The following is a 23,042-nucleotide window of genomic DNA, read 5'->3' as shown; positions in this document are numbered from 1 at the left end:
ATTCCAATTTACGTGAGTTCTGCTATGGTTCAACCTTAACACCCGCAGCTGAAAGAAGCCCGATGACAGTACAAGGGGATGAGAAGAGGGCGGGGAAAAGGAGAGCAGCCAAGAGCCTCAAGTAATTAAGTTTCCTGTTACCACTTCAAACAAAAGCGAGGGACACAAGATAAAAAATCTATACCAACAACAACTGTAAGATATCAATCTTTCAATATTATAATCTTCTTTATAGATAAATCATAATTTTCTTAGGGAAAAAATCCTCAAAATTTAATTATTTACCATGTGTAAAGTTTTATGACTTCTAAAAAGATTGTATTTATTTATTTTCAGAGAGAGAGGAAGGGAGGGAGAAAGGGAAACATCAATGCGTGGTTGCCTCTTGCTTACTCCCTACTGGGAACCTGGCCCACAACCCAGGCATGTGCCCTGACTGGAAATAGAACTGGTGACCTTTCGGTTCACAGTCCAGCACTCAATCCACTGAACCACGCCTGCCAGCGCAAATTGTATGACGTTTGAAACTGTGGAATACAACTTTAGAAAGTACGTACCAGTTTTAATTCCTACCAGCAGAGTGTCAGTGCATCTGCCAAACCCCTGGCCAATACATCACATTATCTTAAAAAAAAATCTTGGCCAGATTGAGAGTGGTGCTTCATCTTTAAACTTGCATTCTCTAATTACTGAATTGGCTAAAAAGTCTGTTTAGTTTTTCTGTAATGTAGAAGACACAGTTTTCATTTTTAAAAAAATTTTATAAGATTTAATTTGACCCAAACTGATGAAAATTGCTGGGAAGCACATTTTTCATTTTCACCAATAACCTTATTGATTTGGATATTCTGAGTGTGTTGGCCATCTCCTTCTATTGGCTTCTGGTGGGTAGGGGCCAGGGGTGCTGCTAAACATCTTCCAATGCATAAAACAGCCCCAGCAAAGAATTATTCGACTAGAATGTCAACAGTACCAAGAAACTTCGCAAACCACTTTTGACAAGTTCAATAACTCACAGCGCCTTCTCCATACACTGCACAAATCTCTTTTTGCCTTTCAGTTGTTTTTACCTTTCTTGAAAAAATAAAGCATAACAAGCCAAAAATGTTGTATATCTCCTTCAATATTAAAATGGCTACACAAATATTCACCAATTTTGATGTTTTTTTAAATGCATGCTGATAATGACAGCTATCACAACACAATCTAACAAAATTGGTTCAAATACAGTTCAAGACTACTAAGCACTACCAGAGCCATCATATGGAAAAAGCTAAACAAACTTTTTGGCCAGCCCAATACTAATGAGGTTGAATACTTTTCATGTATTTATTCATCATTTGTATTGTTGTTGCAAATTATCTTTGTATCTCTTTTGCCAAATTCTCCCCTTCAGGTATTCATTTTCCTCATTGATTTGTAGCTCTTCATATATTTAGTAATATTAATGCTTTTGTTATCTGTTGCAAACATTTTTCCAGCTTACCATTTCAATTTTAACTTTAGTTATGAAGATTTTTGACATAGAGGAGGTTTGTTTTATTCTTCTCATGTAATATGGCGATTCAACTTTTCTTTTATAGTTTCTCTTTTTCATGCCATGTGAGAAAAAATTTCCCAACTTCGAGGTTATAGAAAAGTCTTCCACATTTTATCCTAAAAATTTTATGATTTTATTTTTTACACCAAAATGCTTAACCCATTAGCAATTTATTCAGGTGTATGACATAAAGTCAAGATTGTACATATTTTGTTCTGAATGGTTAGCCAGCTGTCCCAGAACCATTTACTGAATTAATTTGTCTTTTCTCCACTCATAGAAATGGCCACCTTTATCACAGTCTTTGTTTCCACCCACATGTCTATCTCACAGGAATATCAAACTAAACTCAACATCCACAGCTTAAAAATGTAATCTTCCCTCTCCTCCAGTGTTCTTCAAGTCTATTCACTATTTTGTTTCGTAAGTTTTTATGTCAAGAACTTGGTTATTCCACACCCCTGTCCTCACTACCACCACCCTCACCCTGCCCCATACACACATATCAAATCACTACATTGTAGCCAATCCTGTCTCTAAAATATAGCCTTAATCCATCACTTAATGGCCAAATCCAGCACCCTGGCTGTAGTCCACAACACCATCTTCTCTTTCCTGAACTGCAAGGCTTCCTTGCCAGGCCCCCGAATCCATTCTTGGCCCCTCTGGCACATTAAATATAAATAAGGTCTTGCCCCTTCCCTACTTTCAACCTCTCATGGCTTCCATTGCTCTTAAAAACAAAGCCCAAAATGATTTAGGGGGCATACAAGGCCTGTGTGATCTACCCCTACCTACCTCCACCTCATGCCACACTTCAGCTCTTGCACAATTTCCAGACACACTGGTAATCTTTTCATTCCGTAAACAATCCCAGCTGCTCTTCATCTCAGAACCTTGTATTTCCACAGTAATTTCCTCCCCGTCCCACCCCGGTTCCTCTTCCCCACGCCCATCCCTACCTAACTCCTGCTTATCTTTCAGAGCCCAGTTTACATGTCATCCCCCCACAGAGGCCTTCCACAACCTCCTCCTCACCAACCAGGTTAGTTTCCCCTGCACAACGCCTTGTATTTCCCCACATGGCACTTCTCCTAAGTTTGCTACATTATAGATGTTTATGACACTATCTCCCTCGGGTGACAGCTCTGGCCGCTCAGGACTGTGCCCAACTCGTTCACCACTGCCTCTTCAGCCCCTCACAAAGACCCTGGTACACCTTTGTGTATTTGTCCATACAGGTACACTCGCACAGTCCTCAGTCAAAGGCATAGCCCTTCTGTCTGAATTCCAATTATTACAAGTATACTCTCTCTCTTAAATCTCTAGCCATGACTGGCAATTACATTCTCTGATAGGAAATTGCAGATGTCACCTGGAGAACCCATCACTGTTTCTGATTGCACTTCTTAACTGCATCCACAAATTTCAACATTTTACTAGGAAAATATTTCCATATCCACGGATCCTGGAGTCCACTTTTGCTGTTCATCCAGCACTTATTTATTGCTCACCAATGGTGCATAGCTGAGCATCATAACCAAAACTGTATTTTCATTATTCTCCCCCATATGGTTATCTCTCCCAAACCAACTCTCTTCACCAGTCATTCATTTGCTTTCCCCACCAGATAACTGCTGTGTCACCGCATAGGATCTATAAAAGCTCAATTAAAAGCAAAGAAACATTAGATTCTGGTGGTGCCTGCCTCATTCCACTCAGATAAATGCACAGCTTCCTTAAGACTCCTTCGTGACAATCTGAACTATCCCCAACACCCCCTCATCCTGCAGGCTGCCACCCCAGCCTGAGCTCTAGGGTCAGTAGAGACAAGAGAGGAATCTCAGGCCCAGCAGCAATCTGCCCTGACCTAAACACGAGGGGTTCCCATGTCCACTTTCCTCAATAACTGTTAGCTCAACTTTATAAAAACTACCTTCCAAAAACATTAAAATAAAACCTTCTGTTGTGACTGGGGAAAATGTGAGAACAGATATGGAGTATAAACCCACTGAAAGGACTTGGCAACAACCAAAGGCACACTCCCCAAAGAGGGCAGCCCCCTCGCTGTAGTGACCACATCCCTCCCCTCATCTGTGCCTTCCCAGGGTCCTGCTTCCCCCTCTGGAGTCCCAGGTCCCCGAGACCAACTCTCTCCCTTCTCCTGGCATGCCAGAGGGGTAAGGGGGTCTGCCGAGTGGTGCCTTGTTGTTCACAGATTTCTGACTCAGACTCACATGCACAATTGCAGCCATGCTCTCTGTACCTCTTCCTCGCCCCTGACTCTGCCGCAGTCCACCTGCTTCCTGAGCCACGTCACCTTCGCCCTGAGTGAGGCTTCCCAGTCTGGAGGCGTGGAACCCCAAAGGCATGTCTGGTTAACAGTGGGCTAGGAAGTTTCTTTACTAAACACAAAAGCTTCCTTTAATCTTCTATGCATTATTTAACTAAGAACAAAATGGTCAAATATCTATGTACCTTAAAAATTATTTTATTTTTTAACTCATCCTGAAAAACTGCATCACATTGTAACTATACATGCTGATAAGGGTAGCATGAAGGACACATGGCAAGTGACTGCTTTTTATTGCCTTTGAAAAGAAGTGCTACTTTGCCTCGCTTTACTCTTTACTAAATAGTTGAGATCACATACCGGTGTTTATTAAAAATAACCAAGAGATCTGGCTCTTTGACATGTGCCAACCCAGTGTGAACAAGGACTCTGAAAAATAAAGATTTCCAAGCCGTGCTTATGTCTTAATCAAAGGCTTCAGGCTGGGTGAGAAGGAGTCAGGGCGGGGAGGAGTGCTTTACATTTGTCATTAGTCAAGTGTATTGGCGGGCAATCGGCTTGTTTTTCTCACTTCTATTAACAAATTCTACTTTATTACTTGGCTCCTTCAACTGCAGCTTCAAAAATACGTCATTCCTCCTCAAATATTTATGAACTTCATACTGAGTTTTAACACATTTCTTTGTTGGGGAGCCAGCCTCCTAAGTAAAGAAGTGTACGGCCTCACCTCACACAGCCCAGGAAATCTAATCAGTGATAAAACTTCTTATTTAATTCTCTACTTAGCCTCCAGGAGTACATTATAAAGCACATTTAAAAATTACCTTGAAAACTACATTTTAACTTGCTTAGTTGTGACAACTTCCGAAAATGCTCAGGAGTCATCCTGACAAACGTAACCACACTTTAAGTCACAATCAGGGCAGTTTTGGGGCGAGAACTAGCAGGGACCTGGAGTCAGATGCCCGGCTTTGGTTCCTGGCCCCAGTTTTACTCTGTGTGACTGTGAGCAAGTCACAGACCCTTCCTGTGCCTCCATTGCCTCCTGTGGCAAGTGGGTGGTGTGACCCTGATTCGTACTGGACTTCATCTCCTGTTCTTACTTTAAACTCATATCTAGTGGACACAACTGTGTATTCTTATTTGTATTCTGCCTTATTTTCCTTCTGCCTCCAGATCGTACCTGTAGATTCAGGATTCATAACAGAACAAAAATACAAAAGAGGCAGAGGGAAAAGTGGAGACTGGCTGATAGTCTGACAGCACCGTGAGGTGCGCTCCCAGGCACACAAAACTGAATGGTATTGAACACTTAATGTAATAACTTTAGTTGTTTCCCCATTGTTTTAGCTACATAATCTCTTAGTTTCTATAGATAATAATTTTGTCTGCTCTTTCCAGTACTGGAGGTATCATCTTTTTTCATGTTGCCCAATTTCACGGACAGGCTCTCCCAAAACTAAATAAAGAATAGTGAGATTTCTGGCCAAGATGGAGGTATAGGTGGAAACACTGTGCCTCCTCGCACAACCATATTTAAGGACAGCAAAGATTTAGAAACAAAAATGCAACCAGAACAGACAGAAAATTGAACTGTATGGAAGTCCAACAACCATTCAATCAGACTGGTAAGACAGGCAAATTCAGGGGCCAGTGGAGAGGGGTTGCAGCAGGAAAAGGTGGTAGCTGCCAGACCCGGGAGCTGAGGCAGTGCAGGACTGACCACGATTCACACACTGGCACGCAAATAAACTAGGCAAAAATGGGCAGTGAGACAGACCGCTCAACCCAGGGCTCCAGTGCGGAGAAATATAGCTTAAAAGCACCAATTGAAAAGGTGCCAGGAGAGACTCCTAGCCTTACAGGAGAATTTGCTGGAGAGACCCACAGGGTCCTAGAGCATACACAAGCCCACCCATTCAGGAACCAGCATCAGAAGGGCCCAATTTGCTTGTGGGGAGCAGCAGAAGGGACTGAAATCCGAGAGAGAGCAGAACAAGCACCATTGTTCTCTCTCTGAGCCTACATACAGTGTCACAACCCAGTGACTGGGTTGCCACACCCTGGTGAACACCTAAGGCTCTGCTCCTCATACGTAAGAGGCATGACCTGACCAAAAAGTTATGGCTCAAACAGAAGGACAAATCAAAGCCCCAGAGCCAATACTTTTAAGCAACCAAGAGATAGCCAACCTATTAGATGCACAGTTCAAAACACTGATGACCAGGATGCTCACAGAACTGGTTGATTTTGGTTGCAAATTAGATGAAAAAATGAAGGCTACACTAAGTAAAATGAAGGGAAATACACAGGGAACCAATAGTGATAGAAAGAAAACTGGGACTCAAATAAGTGGAGTTGACCAGAAGGAAGAAAGAAACAACCAAACAGAAAAGAAGGAAGAAACAAGAATTCAAAAAAAAAAATGAGGAGAGGCTTATGAACCTCCAGGACATCTTTAAATGTTCCAACATTCGAATTATAGGGGTACCAGAAGGGGAAGAGGAAGAGCAGCAAGTGGGAAATGTATTTGAACAAATAATGAAGGAGAACTTCCCCAATCTGGCAAAGGAAATAGACTTCCAGGAAATCCAGGAAGCTCAGAGAGTCCCAAAGAAGGTGGACCCAAGGAGGAACACACCAAGGCACATCATAATCACTCTAGCCACAATTAAAATGAAGGAGAGAATTCTAGAAGCAGCAAGAGATAAGGGGACAGTCATCTACAAAGGAGTTCCCATCAGACTGTCAGCGGATTTCTCAAAAGAGACCTTAGAGGCAAGAAGGGGCTGGAAAGAAGTATTCCAAGTCATGAAAGACAAGGACCTACATCCAAGATTGCTCTATTCAGCTAAGCTTTCATTCAGAATGGAAGGACAGATAAAGTGCTTCTCAGATAAGGTCAAGTTCAAGGAGTTCATCATCACCAAGCCCTTATTTTATGAAATGTTAAAGGGACTTATATAAGAAAAAGAAGATAAAAAACATGAACAGTGAATGGACAGCAAGCTCAGTTATTAACAACCACACCTAAAACAAAAGCAAACTAAGCGGACAGCTAAAATAGGAGCAGAGCCACAGAAATGGAGATCACATGGAGGGTTAGCAACAGGGGAGTGGGAGAAGAGGTGGGGAAAAGGTACAGAGAATAAGTAGCATAGATAGTGGGGAGAAAATACACACGGGGAGGGCAAGAGTGGTGTGGGAAATGTAGAAGCTAAAGAACTTATGACACATGGACATGAACTAAAGGGAGGAATGTGGGTGGGAGGGGGTGTGTAGGGTGGAGGGGAATGAAGGAGGGAAAGGGGACAACTGTAATGGCATGATCAATACAATACATTATTTTTTAAAAAAAGAATAGTGAGAGCAGCCACCCTTGTCTTCTGCGCGGTGGAGATGCCCCCAGTGACTCATCATTCACTATGACACTGGCTACTGGCTCAGTTCTTTTATCACGTTGAGAAACTAGTCTTCAAGTATCATTACTAACAGTTTCTATCAGAAACAGATACGTAATTCCATCATCAAATACCTTTCAGTGTTCAGAGAATTATGATCCTCCTCCTAGCTAATCATAGCAAGTATTATTAATGTGTTTCATATATCAAATCATATTTTCTATTCTGTTTTTACTTGGTCTGGATGTAAAAACCTTTTTATACACTGAAATTAAAAGTAACTAAAAATTAAAATGAACAAACTTTAATTTCCATTTCAAATTTAATTTTTTATTTTAATTTAATGAGAATTCTTTAAACTACATGCACAGACAGTCACTGCCTGCCTTCAGTCTCTACCACCTACTCCTCAGGCCTCACCCACCCTCTAAGGTGTAAGGAGAGCCACTGTCTGAGTCGCAACTATGGCTCTTCCTGTTACACTCAGAAACGTGCAACACCTCCACGTTTTCAGTACGCCGAAGTACATACCTCCTAGCATAATTATCACCCCTTATACTAGGGCTCCAACCACCTTTAATCTTCATTGTAATCTTTGATCCCAAAATGCCCCTCACTCATGAGTCCTTTTCTCATCATTTGCCTGGAAGGTCCTTTCTTATTTTCCTCATTAGAACGACTGTTTCCTATCTTGGGCTAACACAACTGCAGCCTCTTGCATGGTCCTCCCCAGTTCTCCACCACGTCATCCTTGCTTCTGCTGTGTCCCCACAGCCCTGAGTGTAGACCTTTGTCACGTGACCTGCCCCAGCCCGACCTGTGCACGGTCACTGTTTTCGAGCAGGGGCCATCATACCTTTCCAGATGGTCAGGGGGTAAACATTTTAGGATTTCCAGGCCATATTTAATCTCTATTGCATTTGGCCTTAGATTTTAATAATGTAAAAATAATGTTGGCCTCATAGGCTGGAGGCCATAGGCCCCATTTTGAACGCATAGGTTATAAAAACAATGGACCACCAGCTTGGGGCCATCATTTGCTGACTAATGGTTCAGAGCCTCATCCCTTCCACTGGGCCGTAAACTCCCTGACAGCAGGGGTGACCTCTAATTCATCTTCGTATTCCCCAGCTCCTGGACACGGAAGTGTTCAAATCACTGATGACAGTTAAACTAAAACAACAGTGTCTAATTTATCCCGATGAATCAATTTCCCCAAATCTTGAACAATTCCAAAAGAAAGTCAGTTTGCATTTTGAGTTGCTTAGGCATCTGGGCATTAAAAGTAAGCTATCTCCCTGGGTAAAGGGAGAAGCAGATAATTTTGCCTCATTTAGTAAGAAAAACTTTGATGTCCAGCCAAAGAGCCTCTCCCTCCCCAAGTGCAGCAGAAGAGCCTCTGTGAGAGAGCCAGGCTGCTCCCTGGGCCCCCACGCAGGACCCAACTCCAGCTAACTTGGCTTCTGAGCGGCCCACTCAGTTTCCCACTGCAGAAAGTCATCTAGATTCGCGATGCAGTTCTGAATACTTGCCAGGTATCCAGACTAGCTACCATGGACCATTCATTCACAACTGGGGGAAAAGCCTTTTTCTAAGTCATTGAGTGCCAGAAACACAATGGCAGTTTATCATTATTACAGCTAGGACCTTACTCCTGGTTCTCCCAACCAGAAATGCTCCAGAAAGGTCATGAGCACCCCCCTCTGGTTAAGGAGCCACACTGTTTGTTAAATTGTGAAAGATGAGCACCATGTCACTGGCACAATCTCTGTCTTGACTTCAAGGGCTCAACACCTGGCTTGCTGGGGCTCCCAACAGCTGAGCTAGTGAGGAAGGGGAGAAAGCCAGGAGCAGACAGAGCCATTGCTAAGGAGGAAAAGACACTGCACACCTGCTCTGTGAGGCCGGGAGTCTGGCCTGACATTCCCAAGGAACGAGACAAACCGAAGGCTAATTCCACTCATATCTACATCAGGCAGGTCACCCTTGGCCCAGGCAGGAAAAGCACCAGACAGGGTCACTCTTCAAGCCAGGCAGTGCTTTTCCATGTCTGTTTGGAGTAGGGGCCCAGCCAACACCACCCCTATGCACTCCCATGTAACGAAGCTGGCCGAGACTGTATGTGAGTGCTGCATGTCCTATCAGGATCTCCCCCTGCAGGCTGGGGTTTCGGGGGAGGACCCCCGGTCCAGGAAGCATCTGGAATGTGGAGCAGGAAGGAGCCAGCCAATGGGTGTCCCTGCAGGGGGCAGATTACACCCAGCACAGACCCCAGTTCCCAGGGCACTAAGGTGGGTTCCAAGAAAATCAATCTCAAACCTCACTTCCTAGAAGTGAGGTACCTAATGTGCTCCAGAATGGAGACGAGGGTGCTGAGAAAGGTCAGTGAAAACCCATCTTCCCCAAACAAAAGCAGCATCCCCAAAGGACTAGGTCATATGACTAGTCACAGAGAGAGCTTGGCTCCTTAAACATTAGTTGTCCCCAGGAGAGGCCATCGTTTCATGCGTTGAAGATCCTAAATTCAAATGATATTTATGAATTGTTACTGCTAAGACTCAGGCTCTGCCTAGTTCAGACTCACATCAGCCCAGCCAACAAGGTGAGCCAGGGCAGGTCACCCTCCCCTCAGCACCCTCACCCACCCATGGGCGAAGGCAGCTTCCCTGGGAGGGGCTTCCCAAGCACAAATGAACCCATGGTGGGGCTGCAACCTACACGTGGATGCAAAGAAACCAATCAAAATCTTACTTTAAATTAGTAAACTTACAGTTCTTTACTAATCATGCAAAAAGGATAGAAAATATAGAATAGAAGGTGTGGTACATTACCCAAAAGCCCTGCTAAAGAGCGCATGTCCTTCTCCATCAGCATGTAAATCTCGTCCTCTGAGAAGCGGCCGATGCCGTGGCCGTGCATCTCACGTTTCACAATTCCTTTCGTTATGTGGCACACAACCCACCTCAGCAGGTTGCTGAAGGGACCGCCACCACTCAGAGAGAGCATCTTGCGGGTCTCATTGAGATTGTCCACCCACTGGCAATAAGCTAACGTCCTGGAAGTGTGTGGAAACAAGTTACTACTGTGCATTAGATACATCGCAGTTCCGCAGCGTCGATTTCCATTAAGTGGTTCAGAACTGGGCACACTCTGGAGGAACTGAATCATTGCAGTTTTTATAAAGAGCAGTCTGCATGGCAGCCATGACAACAGGCCCTCATGGATGCCTGAACTTCGGGCCTGTGAGCTACACAGTCACAAATCCAGAAAATGGTGCCGCGCTACAATTCCACCCGACCTCTCCCGGCACCCGCCTCCGAACCGTCCCCTCTCCCACTCCCACGGCCTTGCTCTGCTCTCTCTTAGGCCACCCCACAGAAAGCCAGCAGAAACCCTCTTCAGAAGGGTTGCAGGCAGCACAGGGTGGACCTAAGGGGCCATTGGGAGGAGGCGGCAGTGACTGGCGCGCTGGCTGCATTCTCTTTCTTGATCAAAGCAATGGTTACACAGGAGTATGTTCTGTTCATTAAGCTGCACATTTCTGTTTTGTACACTTTGTGTATACATGTTATGTTTTATGATATCAAATAATTTTTTTAAAGAAGCCTTTCGTCTTTGTGAAAAGATTAGGAAGTACGTATACCTGTTCATGTTTATCATAAACTATGTAAATTATAAATGTTCACATTAATGATTTGCTCTCCAGAAAGTCAATTCTCTGCTTCAGTTTGCTCTCCGGAACTCTAAAGTGGATACAAATACCAAATAAACTTAGTGGAATCATTTTTCCCATCTGGAAGGTGCTTTCTCATCTGCCCAGGTGTCCCTATGTAACAGGGATGGACAGTTAAGCAGCTATTCACTGTCCGTGTGTTGTGCTGGCTGCAACACCCAGGCCTTCGCTGATTTTACTATCTGAACCTGTGCACCGGCAGGAATGTCTTTATGGTTAACGGTGCTGGTGGATACAAATCAAGGGGTTTCGTACCGAAGGCTGAGAAAGATGTAGCTGAGGGTCTACAGGCATAAGATATTTAGTTTTTTTCTCATAATGAGCAATAAAGAGGTATCAGCAGTCATCCCTACTCCTAGTGCTGGTTGATAGAGCAGAATGGCCACTTCGAAATAATTAGAAGAGTTAAAAAATATTTTCACAGAGAGAACACAAGGGATGATAGTAAATTATAGCTACTTTCTACCTCAAGAGAAAAAAAGCTATAAGAGGCCCTGAAATTTTTACCATTTTATATTGCTCTTGTTTTTAAGAGACTGTTTCTCTATAAAACAAAAATTAGGGGAAAAAACTAGATTTCTCTAAAAGTCTTAAGCATTCTTCATGTTTCCTGAAAGATCCTACAACCAAGTTTAACGTACTCTCTCTATGGTGACCATCACTCTTTCTTGTCACCTTTTTTACAGGGACAAATGCAAATCCTGTAGAAAGATTTGTGTACCTCTTTTTTAAAAGTCTCCTTAAAAGAAAGTATTGAGGAGTCAAGAGATGGGTTTTGGTGAAAAGAGGAAAAAGTATATCACAATGGCGACTCATTAACATGTACAGTCAGAGTAGTCAGTGGAGCCTTTGATATAAAAGACCTCTCACTTGCCCCGCCCAGGTAGCTCAGCTGGTTGGAACGCTGTCCCCATACGCCACGGTGGTTGCTTCTCTCCCTGGTCAGGGCACACACAAGAATCAACCAACAAATGTATAAATAATTGGAACAACAAATCCACGTTTCTCTCTCTCTGCCTCCCTTCCTCTCTCTCTAAAAATCAATAAATTCTTTTAAAATCTTATATTTATTCTAGTAAATATTAAAAATTTTTCAAACAAAATGCTTTTCTATTTGCTCTTCTTTCTACATTCTCTCAGAATAATTTGGCACTTTCCTTCTAATAAACTACATCTAAATTCACAATAAATAAGCTATGCAATCCATGATTGTTCTGGAAGTCAGTGGTCTGAAAATAAAACAAAATTATCCTAAATTTAATCATGACCAGGTAATAATAGTATCCAGGAAGCATCTGGGGTATAAAAATGAGGAATGCGGCGGCTCCAAGCTAACAAGTTGATGTGGGGGGAAAATGCATTCTTTATAAGCAAATTTCATAGGTTTTGTCATAAGCATAACTGATGCTGAAGGGTGACCAACAGCTCACTGGGCGGAGCAGAGGGAGAGGCTGTGTCCAGGAACAGCACTGTCTAGTGGACGAATGCCAAGAACTTCAGGACAGGTGGGCAGTGTACAGGATGCCTGAGGAAGCTCGTAAAGAGTTTGAGGCTGGAAGGGTGAGCAAGGATCGGTCAGGATGCATCAGAAGCAGAGGAGGCTAAACTTTATTTTTAAACCAAAGTTTAACCACCTAAAAAGCTTAAAGCAGGCAAGAAATATGATCAGATTTGTGGTGAAGGAAGGGCTGCAAGTGGAGAAATTGGAAGAGGAAGGCTAGCTAGAAGACCATGGCAAGACCAGGCAAGAAATGATGCACTGAACTAAGGCGACAGCGGAGGGGATGGTGAACAAGGAATGCATGGGGGAAAACATGGAGACATGAGAAAGAGGCCAATGGATCTTTTTCTTATTCAGGCTTAGGTAGAAGGAGAACTTAGGCATTTTCTCCCAGGCTGATAGTTTTCATAGATGATAATGCCATTAACCAATACTGGCAATACACAAGGTGGAATAGACCTAGTTGATGAAAGATGAGTTAACCTGTTGCATCTGAAGTTTCCACAGAACCTCCAAAGTGAGCGGTCCTGCAGTTTGAGAACTCAGGAGACAGATGTAGATCAAAATGGGGAATTTGTAGGCGGGGGCAGCAGGGGCAGTTTTAAAGCTGTGAGAGGAGATGAGGTTGCCCAAGGAAGTTTCAAGGGTAAGGAGTGGTATTAGGGAAACCACAGTTCAAGGGCAAGTCAGAAGAGAAGACAGCTGGGCTCCAGGGCCAGCTTAAAGATGAGTAGCGGACATGGCTTTCTGAGATGGAAAATAGTAAGGACACCATTTGCAAGAGGTGAGGAGCTGGGGAGAGGTTTAGAGCTCCTACGACTTCGGTTTCCCCTGTAGAGCAGGAAACAAGGGCAGACGCAGAAGAGGAGGCAGCAATGGGGAGTTTTCGAAGACAAATGGGCAGAGTGGCAGGTGGGGGTGGGAGAGACACTTTCTTGGCCACACAGCTGAGCAAGCAGGGGCCCCCACCAAGGCAAGGACGTGTGTAAGGTTCTCTACCTGCATTACCTGGTTGAATGCAGGACACAGAAGAAACACTGGGTTGATTGAGAATTTTGCAGTTAACAGTAACCTCAGAAACTCTCTGGTCTTCCTCTGGTCTCTTTCCCACCCTACTCTTGATTTCTTTCCTTTCTTTCATTCCCATGTGTTAGGAAAGAGAAGATAACGAAGGCCAGGCAGGCTCTTTCAGGATCAAGCCCCATAAAGTGTGTATAATACCACCCTTCAATTTAAATACCAAAGAAAAGGTATGCTTCATGAGTTCCTAAGTCAATTACTACAGGGAATTGACATTACTGACACATGCTTCCATATTATTACTACCCCGAATCCATCTCCTCCTGCCACTTCGTTTCCCGAAAACTGTCCTGCCACCTGTAACACTCCACTGAAACCACGCTGCTCAAGTCCACGATCCCTCCTTATTGCATAATCCAAGTCATCCTTCTTCCTTATTTATCTTCCTTGAACCCTCTACGGCATCCAACAATACTGGTGTCTTTCTTAGAATCCTTCCTTGGCTTATGCCTCCACTGCTTTTCCTCTCACCTCTTTCATGTTGCCAAGATTTTTATCTTTACTCCCTCTACCTTCTCACTCCAAGAGTGATCTATTTCCCACCCATGATTCCAAAGCGATAACGCCCACCTCCCTCCGTATCTAGCCCTGTCCTCTGCCAGAGATTCACAGACTCTCATGAGGGAGGGACCCTCGGGAACTGCAAACCAACACCTGGACAACTGGACTCCTCATCTTCCTTCCTGTCCAATCTGCTTCTCCTCGCCCAAGCCAGAAAGCAGCTCTAGAGTCATTCCTCACTGCTCCCCATCCCTCACTCCTGACAGCCAGTCACCCTGGGAATTCACTCTTGTTTCCAACTCAGCTAACAGTGGAGTTCAGCCCTTCAGCATTCTTAACCCTGAGGACAGTGGCCTCCTAGCAGGCCCCCGACATCCCCCTCAAGGCCATCCAAAAATCTCTTTGCCCCAAGGCAGCCACAGAGAGCTTCCTAAAACACAAGTCTAACTGAGTGAGAATGATGCCGATTCTCAGAGTCATTCATCAACTGCCCATAGCTCTTTGGCGTGGCACACCAGGCCTCTCCCCACGGTGTGACCCATCCCCCTGCCCTGCCTCCCATGCCCCACCACAGAATTATATGTGGCTCCTAAACGCCACTTTTGAGCCTCTCAACTTTTGCAGACACTGCTCCCTCTGCCTGGATATCCTAATCTTTCCCTACCATGCGCCCTTTCACCTGCCACTCTACGTGTCCCTAGATTCTGTTGTGACACCTTCTCCTGTGCGGAGCCTTCCCCTCATCCTTCCAGCTGGTGCCTTTCCTTGGTTCTTCAAACAATTCCCCAGCACTGAAAATACAAAGGCTCCACGTCTCCCTCCAGCCTGGAGGCCACTTGAGGACAGAGTGGCAGGCATCTCATCACCTTGCTTTCAGCCACACCGCCCACCACCACATCCAGCATGGTGCCTGGCCTCAGGAAGTCACACACTCACTAAGTGAATTATTGATTGAATGAAAAAAGGATTCACTTCTGAGCCAGCCACTGCTAAGCAGTGTTTCTGAGGGGTGACAGTATTTAAATTTAAAAAATGGAACAAGCTGCAGTGGCTATGAAAATGAAGAAGAGGCTGCCACTATCTTTTCTGAGATCTGTGTCAGTCTCTGCTGGGAAGAGGCCTCTGCACAAGGAGTCATGAATTCTTAACTGGAGAGGCCAACGAGAGCCATTTGGAAAGTAGACTAGGCTGAGCAATTAAAATAATCTGTCATTCTGAGAGCCTCTTTCAGGAAGCTGATACTCGTGTTCTTTATTGCAACTGATGGATCTGATCTCTTCTGTAAAATTGGGTCAAAGAGGGTTCTTTTTTTAAAAGAATGATTATATTGAAACAGAAGAATAAACCCTGTTCAATCATTTTTTAAGATTTTATTGATTTATTTTTAGAGAGAGAAGAGAAAGGAGGGAGAAAAAAGGGAGAGAAACATTAATTGGTTGCCTCTCGCATGCACCCTAACCAGGGACCAAACCCACAAACCAAGCATGCACCCCAACCAGGAATTGAACCAGTGACCCCTCACCTTGCAGAATGACACCCAACCTATTGAGCCACACCAGTCAGGGTGCTCAAACATTTTTAAAGGATATCAAGAAGACAGGAAAGAAAAACTGACCCTGGATGTTTAAATGGACATGTCTTGCTATAACCTAACAAGACTTGGCCCAGAGCAGAAACAAATATCAATAGGCAGGAAGCCACAAACCATGGCAAACCACTGTCTGATGACCGAGTCCTTGCAGGTGGCCTTCCCAACCATGAGAATGTCTTTCTCCATGTCGTGCTATCCTTGCCTTATTTTGCTTGTTCTCCAAATACTCAAGGGAGCAGAAGCACAGGATAACTAACAAGTTTCTGTGTTTTCCCAAGTTTCACAGGCATGAGATTAGTTCCTCCCAAAAGGAGCCCTCACTACATCTAGAACTGGGAGAGGGCATATCAGAGGAGAACACATCAATCAAGTTGTAATCAAAAGATCTTGGTGTTGCCCTGGCTGGTGTAGCTCAGTGATTGAGCACGAGCCTGCGAACCAAAGGATTGCAGTTTGATTTCCAATCAGGGCACATGCCTAAGTTGCAGGCCAGTTGCAAGCCAGTTCCCGGCAGGGGACGCACGAGAGGCAACCATAAGTTGATATTTCTCCCCCTCTCTCCTTCCCTTCCCCTCTAAAGATAAATAAATAAAATCTTTTTGAAAAAAGATCTTGGTGTTAAGTCATTTTATTAAGGCTTCCCATCTCTCCACTCACTGAAAAACTCAAAATTTTAAAATTATGGCCAGTCTAGAAGCAAACTTGAATTCCCTGTTCTAACACCTATATACTTATATGTATTATGTGCTGCTATGACTTGTTTGACTACCGTGCCTCCTACACATTTCCCTACGTGATGGGAAGACTATTAAGACAGTGGTGTCCACAAGGGGGCAGTATGTCACAGAGAAGAAGCTGTGTTGTCAGCTACCAAAAATCGATTTCACTCAAGTAATTTGATCCTGTGTCTATCAGACTTCCCTTATAGGGACTTCCCTGCATTGGATCTGACTTAAGCGTTCAAAGGAACAAAGAGGTTAAAACCTGCCTTCTTCATCTTCCATAATAGCTGTATAAAGGAAGTGGGACATAATTATAGGGCTTTCAAGTGCAAGACAAAAACCACTTTACAGCTGAGTGTGCTTCCTCGAGCAGACCTAAAACAGACCTTCAGAATTGTGACGTTATAACAGTAAGAGCTTTCCATTGTCTTTGTTCTTCAGAAAAATCACAGTTGGAATATTTTTAAAGTTCCAGAGTAAAATAAACATACCTGAAAACCCCAGATAATTTAGTTGATTGAGTCAACAATTATCCCATCTCTTCCAGTACTGTGAGTACAGACACAACCTGGCAGCTCATGGACTGTTGGAATTTAACAGGCTCTCATGGGAAGAAAGCTCATACTTGTGCTGTTTTCCTACATATTGAGATCAGTTCCCTGTGCTGGGCTCATATTCCCCAGGTGCACGTTTGGTGTTTTGCCTCTGAGACTAGACAATGGGAAGGAGGAGAGGAGCCTGGGGGCGGAGGTTCTCCCACCATGAGGGGAACAGGGCTTTTCTCCTCTGGGGTTCAGAGCTTTCGGGAGAGCCTGTTCAGCATCACCCCAGAGCAAGAAGTTGGCTAAAGGTTTGGAAAACTTATGAAACCAAGGAAGGTTCGTTTCTCCTTCTGTTACTAGGGACTTAAGGGAATTGGATGAATTAGGACTTTTTTTTTAAAGGTAAGAATTAGAGATTGAACTGAATCTATACCTACTATATAACATTCTTTTTTTAAAGATTTTATTTATTTATCTTAGAGGGGAAGGGAAGGAGAAAGAGAGAGAGAGAGAGATCAATGTATGGTTGCCTCTCGTGTGTCCCCTGCCAGGAACCGGGAACTGGCCTGCAACCCAGGCATGTGCCCTGACTGGGAATCGAAGGACTTTTTTTTTGAAAGTTCACTCTACACACGTGCCTTTCAATCAAGGCCTCCCACCTTAACTATTTCTTCCTCAAACTAACTCTTGCAGAACACAAATGAGAAAGAATAGCTAACCCCCCAAAAAGTGCTTTTCTAATTAAAAAGCGAAGAGTCTATGTAGGACCCAAGCACTTGGAGGTTTGTAGTCCATAGAATTAAGATACTCCCCTACCAGGACACCAGCTCCCATCTCCTTCTCCCCACCCCATCCCCATCTCTGCCCCCCGTAAGTATTAGCAGGGGCCCTTGTAGAGAGAAGGGGAGGGAAGACCAGAAGATGAACTTCTACCATGAAGCAGACATACATAAAATGCCCCCCACACCCAGAGCAAGAGGCTGCGGCAGGTAGTACTTGGATAAATGTCTTTCTAACTGGTGTGGTAGACCGCTCTGCTCTGCCTGGTTCTAGGAATTGTATCTCAACCCCTTGTGGCTAAGGGCGAGGGAAGACCTTTGGAATTCAAGGCGAGTTGCAGGAAACAAAGCTTGTCTCTGGTAGCAAAGGCTGCCTCAGTTTCCTCTCCCTGCCCCCAAAGCTTGGTCGGAAGTCAAGGACGGGTAAGACCCCTCACAGTGCAGGGCAACCTAAGCCAGACTCAGTCACTTGGGAGGCCTTCATGGAAGGACTGGGGGAGGCTGCAACAAAGAGGGAGCAATTGACCCTTGCCCCCCCCACCCCCACTTCAAAGTCTGAGTCCCCATGTTCTCTGGGAGAAGTGTTTCCTGGCTCTAATCCCCTTAAACCTGAATACCTGTTGGGAAGGGGTGCAGCTCCTTGCTTTGCTAGAGCGTGTCCTGGGGAAAAATCTGGCATCACAAAGACTTCCTGATAAACCTGTGAAATCTGCTCTGCTAAGAGTGCTTTCATTCATATGTTAAGGGTTCTAGCAGGAAACCCTAAAACTCTGTTCCTGACAGACTCTGACTCAGAGTAAGCCCTCAGGTTTCTTTGCAATGTTATCTACTGTTTGATCCTTCCTGCCCTGTATTCCTGTGTATTAGAACCCAATAAAAGGCCCTGGAGGATTGGGCTTGAGGCCTTTTTCCCCTGAGAAAGTGGCCACTGCTCACGGCCTTTTTCCTCTGGGAAAATGGCCACTTCTCTTCCCCAGGCAGATCACATCATGTCTCAGTCATGATTACTCTCATCTGTGGCACACTGTAGAGGATGGGGGGGCTTGCAAGGAGAGTTGCCCCCACAAACTGGAATATAAATTTTACAAACCACTACGGAAATCAAAGAGTTATGACAAAACTACCAACCCATGGAGGGCTTTCAGCTCCTTTTCGGCCCCTGACAAAGCACTAGTGCTCCACATTAATGTGCCCATCCATCAAATGAGGTGGCAGGAGGGTCGTGGTGGTCCTGTGCTGGCCGGGCTGGTCCTTCCTTTCCCTTAATCGCTGTGATAGAACCCAGCTAGCAGGTGAGCCAGGCCCCATCCCACAGGCTTTCCCCTGAAGCTAAGCATGTCACTCGCACTCACACTTTCCAGTCCTCACGGCCAAACCCTGCAGTCTTCGAGAAGGGAAGCCCAGCAGTACTACCAGCTAAAGACCTGGGACACAGTCTCTGATTCCTCCCACACAGACCCGCACCTCTGCCTGCTCCCCTCCCACCTCACCGCTGTCCTGAGAGGGAGAAGAGCAAGGAGTGGCCCTTCAGGCCGGCCCTGGAATAAAGCGGGCAAGAACTGAAGGTAGAAAAATGAGAAGAGAAATAGAGGGTCACTTAAAATCAAAAAAACAGAACCAGTTTCTCATTTAGAGAACTGAATAAATGAAACAGGAAGGTGATGAGGAAGACCCTCCCCTAGTCACCTCCACACTGAGTGCATCTCCCAGTGGGGGAGGGAGGAGCTACAGGGTGAGCTACTGACCCAAGAGGAAAGAACAATGAATGGAAAGATGCTGGGCTTAACAATTCTTAATTAAATCTTTGGAACAAGATCAAGTTTGCAGAAATCAGAGAGAAAACTTCTCTTACCTACTGGGATATAGAAAGGTACTACAACTCCCAAAAGATGGATGGAAGAAATGAAAAGAAAAAACCCAGATGACCATGAGTTTGTAAAGCAAGAAGAACCATGTCTGTTTAAGCCCCGCAGTGTCACAGCCAGCACAACGCCACGGGCGGAAGGGGCCAACTCGTCCACAGTGTGTGTGGTGCTCCCAACTCGGGGACTATGGCCTGCCTCGGGCAGTGAGGGCAGACCCTCGCAGACAGCAGTACCCTGTGGTGCTTCACCCCCGCCCCCCCGGCGTGGGGGCCCCCTCCTCCCCTGATGAAAACTGACCGTGACCTCACAAAGCTGGTGTAATTTATTTCACCTAAGACTTCTCTCCTGCCTTAGTTTTCTGTTCCCTCCTCTGGGTATCTGAGGCGATGTTATTTTAATTCAGCAGCCCATACTGGTGAAGAGGCCAGTCTATTAAAATATCGCCCTCACCTTAGTGAGTTCCAGTCTAGGTTGGGGGTGGGGGGGGGTGGGGGGGGCGGATCAGCCAACTATAGCCCATTGGCTAAGAGATTTACATTTTTAAATGATTGAAGCTAAGAAATAAAAGAAGTTTTATATTAAATAACATGCAAATGTCAGTGTTTCTATTGGAACACAGCCACGCATATTCATTTGCATCTCATCTACGGCCACTTCCCCACTACAACAGCGGGGCAGAGTCAGTACAGTTGACCCTTGAACTCAGGGGCCCACTTACCAGGGATTTCTCCCCATAAATATGTACAGTGCTATAAATGTATTTTCCTTCCCAAATGTTTTTCCTAATATATTTTCTTTTCTCTAGCTCACTTTATTGTAAGAATGCAGTATATGATACACATAACACTCAAAATATGTGTTAATTGACAGTTCATGTTATCAGTAAGGTTTCCAGTCAACAGTAGGCTATTGGTAGTTAAGTTTTGAGGGATTTTTGACTGTGCAGAGTGTCACCTTCACGTTGTTCCAGGGTCAGCTGCAGCTACCATAGGGACAGGTGGCACACAAGCCCACCATATGCGCTCGCTGGCTAGCTTCAGAACATGTCGGCCCTGCTCTGGATACCTAGAAACTTCACAGTCCTGTTTGACTCCTCAGTCAGTCAGAGTGCAGAAAACTTTTGAAAAGTGTTCTTTCCGAAAGGAAAGGTTTGGGGAGTATCTGAAAAGTGCCAGGGAACTTGGCTTCCCCTGGGCGGGGGGGGGCCGGGCGGGGGGGAGGGCGTGTGCAGTGCAGGCAGGACTCACCAGTAGAAGTGCTCCTCCACCATCTTGGTCACCGCCCTGGAGATGGCTCTCTCCTGAGGTCCCAGGTTTTTGTTTAAATTCACTCCGAGTTTCTCTTCCAGAAAGTCAATTATGAATTCTGTGCCAGAAACTTTTTCATGATTATATTCAATCCAAGGCATTTTCCCTTGAGCAGAGAGTTTTCCACCAAAATAGTTCTAAGCAGAGTAAAGTTTAAAAAGAGAAAAGCCATGCTTTATTTCAATTTCTCTGTACGATTAACAGAAAGAAGCATCCCACCTGTACATTTGACAGTGACTGCACTGCTCACATAAGTGCACTCAGCACATAAACGCTTAGAGAGAACAAATGGTTACTGTTGGGGGGGAAAAACAACAACAAGATTTAGTTCACATGAAGGTATTACTTTACTCCGGCAAATGTTATCATGGGCACCAGCGCATTGTTGAGAGACACCCAAAAGAAAAGAAAGTGAAGACTTGTACACAAATGTTCACAGAAGCTCTGTTGTGCAAATGTCAAAAACAGGGGAAAGGGCAAATGCTCATCAAGAGGTAAATGAATGAAGCAAATTCTGGTATAACCTTATAATAAAAAGAACTACTGATACCCATAATAACACAGATGAATCTCAAAATAACACTGCTAAGTGAGAGAAGCCAGACACACACACACACCCCGCCCGCAAAAAGAGTACTTACTGTAGGATTCCATTTACATAAATCTCTAGAAAATTCAAACTGATCTATAGTGACTGAGAGCTCATCAGTGTTTTTGCTAGGCAGGATGAGGGACAGAAAGTAACAGGAGAGCAGGATTACCAAGGGGAAGAAGAAATTCGGTAGTCATGGATATATCCCTATCTTGATTACGGTGATGTTCTCATGAATATTTACATGTGCCAAAATTTATCAAATTATACACTTTCAATATGTGCAGTTCATAGTATGTCAATTATATCTCATTAAAGCTGTTTTCACTTTAAAAAGATGGCACTAGGTAAATTTTAAATATATCAGATCTCGACATCTTTAAACTGTTTCTCCAGAGTAGGGGTCAGCAACGCTCTTCTGCAAACGGCTGGACCGTACATTGTGGGCAAGCCATGTGGTCCCCACTGCCGCAGCTGCAGCTTGAAATCAGCCACAGACAACACATAAGTGAATGAGAGTGGCAACAACATGTGTTTATGGACACCCAAATGTGAGTGTGATATAACACAAAACATTAATCTTCTTTTGACTTTTCAACCATTTAGAAATGTGAAAACCCCTCTTAGGTCATAAGCCTGATGGGGCCGGCAGACTTGCAGCCTGCCCACCTCTGTATCAGAGCAGCCATTTGTCCAGACTGCATCCCAGAGAAATAAGATCATGCGTATGTAACCATGGCCATCAAGCCCTGCACAGGAAGATGCCTCCTGTACGGTGCTTGAGGACGGCCAACACGCAAGGGCCGCCTTCCAGGAGACCCTGACCAAACCTTCTTTTAGACTAGAGACCAAATTTTACCCAGAAATAAAAAAATTACCACTTTGGGGTTTTTTTGTGAGAAATCATTGGGATTAACAAAGGTGACTATTACTCTAACTGTTCTCACCCAAATCACACCAAGGTTTGTGTGTGCCTCTCCCCAAAACCAAACAGTACATCCTACCACAAGGGACAAAAAACACAGACTTTTACAAAATTTCTAAGTGAGGTCCCTCTAGGACTAAGAAGTTTGCTTACATATTGAGTGCAGTACGTATGACCACTGAATTGGCCTCCAGCGAGGTAACAGGGATATGGCTAGATATGACTCTTAAAGGCAGTTGTCCATTTGTGCCCCCAAGGACTCTGCTTGAGGGTCCCAGGCTTCTCTGACCTTTGAGGATATATCACCTTTTTGGAAGGCTCAAAGCAGAACAGGACTAGTTTAATGTTGCTTACAGCTGTCTTTGATGGTATATATTGGAAACTTTGACTGCTCTCCCTGTCTGTTGGTATCTTGATACTTCACCTCATTGCTTATTGTAAAGAAATTCATTGTAGGCCCAGACTGAACAAAGGGAGTTAATGGAGCTGTTAGCCATTGCTTTTGTGCACTTAGGAAACCGGACTCTACTCTGGTGGATTCAGTCTGTGCCAGGATTCACAGCTTGGCAGGTCCTCCTGGCCCTTCCCTCGCCAGGCACTGTTGAGCAGTGAGCAGTCTGCACAACCACACACAGCAGCCCTAGACTTCACCCCTGAGGTTGACCAGGAG

At 44.6% G+C, this 23,042-nt stretch overlaps 1 protein-coding gene across 2 annotated transcripts in view; it reads right to left on the bottom strand.

The window, feature by feature from the left end:
- FAXC (failed axon connections homolog, metaxin like GST domain containing) overlaps nt 1–23,042 on the bottom strand; it is a 66,406-nt gene that overhangs the window by 30,592 nt on the left and 12,772 nt on the right. For both annotated transcript variants that reach the window (XM_037059727.1, XM_037059728.1), the window contains 2 exons: nt 20,796–20,992; nt 10,066–10,289 (listed from right to left, as the gene is read on the bottom strand). In XM_037059727.1, the coding sequence (XP_036915622.1) occupies nt 10,066–10,289; nt 20,796–20,992 (421 nt within the window). The remainder of the gene's footprint in view (nt 1–10,065; nt 10,290–20,795; nt 20,993–23,042) is intronic.

This window comes from Sturnira hondurensis, unplaced genomic scaffold (genome assembly GCF_014824575.4).
Source record: "Sturnira hondurensis isolate 20B ecotype Veracruz unplaced genomic scaffold, ASM1482457v3 Scaffold0011291, whole genome shotgun sequence".
In the NCBI taxonomy this organism is placed as follows: Eukaryota; Metazoa; Chordata; class Mammalia; order Chiroptera; family Phyllostomidae; genus Sturnira; species Sturnira hondurensis.
The sequence above is the reverse complement of the archived record's forward strand: the minus strand, read 5'-3'. Positions and strand labels throughout refer to the sequence as shown.